This window comes from Lipotes vexillifer, unplaced genomic scaffold (genome assembly GCF_000442215.2).
Source record: "Lipotes vexillifer unplaced genomic scaffold, Lipotes_vexillifer_v1.1 scaffold311, whole genome shotgun sequence".
Taxonomy (NCBI): Eukaryota; Metazoa; Chordata; class Mammalia; order Artiodactyla; family Lipotidae; genus Lipotes; species Lipotes vexillifer.
The window spans coordinates 7484822-7488467 of NW_006791012.1; the positions used below are offsets into that span (position 1 = coordinate 7484822).

The window sequence follows — 3646 nt, forward strand, 5'->3', positions numbered from 1 at the left end:
AGTGCTGGACTTTTTCTAACTCTTCCTGAAGTTGGGAAATGAGTTCATCCTTCTCTTTTAGCTGCAGCATCAAGCACTGAGCATTCATCTTTTATATCCCAACAAATTCTCTGCCAGCAAAACAAGAAGCTCCCAAGACAAGATCGCCTGTTAGAGGAATCCCCTACATACCTAAAGTTATAATTACAGTTGACCCTTGAACAACACGGGGGTTGGGGTGCAGACGCTCCGTGCAGTGAAAACTCTGTGTTTAAAACTGTACAGTCGGGCTTCCCTGGTGGCGCAGTGGTTGAGAGTCCACCTGCCAATGCAGGGGACACGGGTTTGTGCCCCGGGCCGGGAAGATCCCACATGCCGCGGAGCGGCTGGGCCCATGAGCCATGGCTGCTGAGCCTGCGCGTCCGGAGCCTGTGCTCCGCAACGGGAGAGGCCACAACAGTGAGAGGCCCGCGTACCACCAAAAACAAACAAACAAACAAAAAAAACTGTACAGTCGGCCCTCTGTCTCCATGGATGTCTTCTGCATCCATGAATTCAACCAACCTCAAATCGTGTAGTACTGCACTACATATTTAGTGAAGAAAATGTGAGTATTAACTGGACCCGCCTGGACAGTTCAAACCCATGTTGTTCAAGGGTCCACGATATACTGTAGTATAGTCTTAGAGAAATATATAATGTTGCATTTATAAAGGTAATATCAAAAGGGTTACCTTTAAGGGGATTTAATTCTTGAATCACCATTTATATCTTACAAGTTAACCTGAAAAAATTCAAATGCAAATGAGTCACTCAATTGTTCATTCTGCATAGTGCCAATACCTGAATACTGACTATTTTGAACAAAACTATGACTGTTTGGATTAGCACCGTTTGATGGTCCTGACTCATTTATCATACTGTTATCTGCACAATTAAAGTCAGATCCCTCAAATGCCTCTGACTGTGAAACAAAAGCAGTAGTACTAGAACTGGCGACTGCTGACATACTGGAAGAGGACATCTGATGGAGCTGTCTTAAGTCTCTTGGGTCTAACACTGAAGTACAGGCAGGATTTTCAAGATTCATGCTCACAAGTCTTGGATTATCAGTCTCCCTCATGCTGTCATTACTGGGCGTTATCATGTTCACAGGGCAATTAGGCAGCATGCTGGCATCAGAAATACCATATAAGTCAGCTGGTGACACAGATGATGCTTCCATTCTGCCTATGTCATTAGTATTGTTATAAATGCAAGCATTAGACACATTCAAATCACTCACAACAGACATTTCCAGGAATGGTGGGATAACTTGTGAATTAGAGGGAAATGTCCCTGTTGAAAAACTACTCATTGAATTTGTATTGACTGAACGTGAGGTGGCGTGGGCCACTGATGACCAGCTTGAAGAAGGCTGAGGTACCATTGGGGGTATGGCCGAAGCATTATGTGGCAATGCACTTGAGATGGGCGCAGATGAGGAATAGTAGGATTCTGCTTGACTTGAAACTGGCCTGGACGTTTCTGTCAAAACTGCACCATGCGAAAACAAGATTGGTTCTGTGGGGGAGGAAATGTATTTGTACAAAACGGAAATGAACAAAATTATAAAAAGCATTACTTCTAAATTGAAATTACATAAACACATAAAAAATTTTAAAGGAAACCAATGTAACACTTCAAATATAAATGTTAAATAGCACTAAAAATTATTACGAGTCCAAAATTGAATTCTTTAATACTAATTGTTTTACAAATACCTATAAAATAATTTTGGTAAGTTACTTTGGCATTGAAAATTTCACTCCAGTTAAATGTGGAAATCTAGCTTCTGAGGCCCTATAAAGGTATTTTTGAAATGTGAAAGATAAATATCAGAATTTCAGTTAATGGGCCTCTAAATATTCAAAATCATTTCATATTCTCCTCTTTAGGAGAAAATGGAGGGATGGAGGAAACATTCATTAGGGATGACTTAAAAATCTACATAAATTTCCAAGCTATATTAAGATACTACTCACTCTAAGGTACTACAAAATTCCCAGTCAGAAAAAAAATGAAGGAGTCTGTATTTATTTACATGTTATATGACTGCTGTACCTATTAAACCAAGAAAAAGCTCTGATTTAAGAATGTAAAAAGAAAAAAAGACTTCTAATTAACCCTGGTTGAATGATCTAAACCAGAATTTGGCAACTTTTTTTTCCATAAAGGGCCAGAGAGTAAATATTTTAGACTTTGTGAGCCATATAGCCTCTGTTGGAACTACTCAACTCTGCTGCTATAGTACAAGAAAAGCAGTCATAGACAATATGCAATCAAATGAGCTGTGTTCCAGTAAAACTTTACAAATAAATAAATAAAGATAGGCAACGGGCCAGATCGAAATCATTTCTTCCATGACACACTGTAATTAGTAAAATTACCACCATATGAATGAAATGTAATTTCTCAAACAATAAATCCCCAAAACATAATTATAGTTGTCAACAGGTCTTTCGGAAGCTGAGATAAATTCATTCAATATTCATAGCATAAAAAATATGTAGGAGTGGAATAAATCAAAGAGGCAGTTTTCATTCCTAAGAATGGAATTCCAATATACTGTGCAAAGCACTGGTCTCTCTAATCACAAGGAATACTGTATAGGGAATAAAATACCTTTTTTGATGAATCTTCCTTCTCCAGTTGATCCTAGGGGACTGGGTCTAGGTCTTTCAGGAAAATTAACTCCTATGATAAATTTTTTCCATTATTAAATGTAATTTGAAAAACAACAGTATATCAGTTAAAATTTGAAAAACTGAATAAAGCAAAGCAAAACAAAACAAAACAAATTTACTTAAATACAAATCAATCCAAAATGTTCAGGGACTTCCCTAGTGGAGCAGTGGTGAAGAATCCACCTGCCAAGGCAGGGGACACAGGTTCAAGCCCTGGTCCGGGAAGATCCCACATGCCGTGGAGGAAATAAGCCCATGCGCCACGACTACAAAGCCTGTGCTCTAGAGCCTGCAAGCCACAACTACTGAGCCTGCGTGCCACAACTACTGAAGCCCGTGCACCTAGAGGCCGTGTTCTGCAACAAGAGAAGCCACTGCAATGAGAAGCCCGCGCATTGCAACAAAGAGTAGCCTCCGCTCGCCGCAACTAGAGAAAGCCTGTGGGCAGCAACGAAGACAAATGCAGCCAAAAATAAATAAATAAATTTATTAAAAACAACAACGACAAAATATTCTTACCACAATCCTGCCACAGCTTCTGGAAAAGTAGAGTTGTTTTTTGTTTCTTTGCTTTATTGCCATATGTATCTGGTCAGAAAGAAACCGAGAAAATGTGATTCATCATGGGATTATGCTTCCTCTCCTTTAATAAATACACAGATGTTTTACTCCTACATAGAAAATGCTCTAAATAAATGTACAGGAGACTCTTTCCAAGATGGCGGAGGAGTAAGACGCAGAGATCACCTTCCTCCCCACAGATACACCAGAAATACATCTTCACGTGGACCATCTCCTACAGAACACCTACTGAACGCTGGCAGCAGACCTCAGCCCTCCCAAAAGGCAAGAAACTCCCCACGTACCTGGGTAGGGCAAGAGAAAAAAGAATAAACAGAGACAAAAGGATAAGGACGGTACCTGCACCAGTGGGAGGGAGC

At 40.0% G+C, this 3646-nt stretch overlaps 1 protein-coding gene across 1 annotated transcript in view; it reads right to left on the bottom strand.

Moving 5' to 3' along the window:
* Window positions 1–699: 699 nt before the first annotated feature.
* Window positions 700–3646, bottom strand: part of REL (REL proto-oncogene, NF-kB subunit) — a 43110-nt gene continuing 40163 nt past the window's right edge. Inside the window, exons 8-10 of the mRNA XM_007464143.1 lie at window positions 3225–3293; window positions 2644–2715; window positions 700–1542 (exon numbers count right to left, since the gene is read on the bottom strand). Of these exons, the coding sequence (XP_007464205.1) occupies window positions 752–1542; window positions 2644–2715; window positions 3225–3293 (932 nt within the window). The 3' untranslated portion in view covers window positions 700–751. The remainder of the gene's footprint in view (window positions 1543–2643; window positions 2716–3224; window positions 3294–3646) is intronic.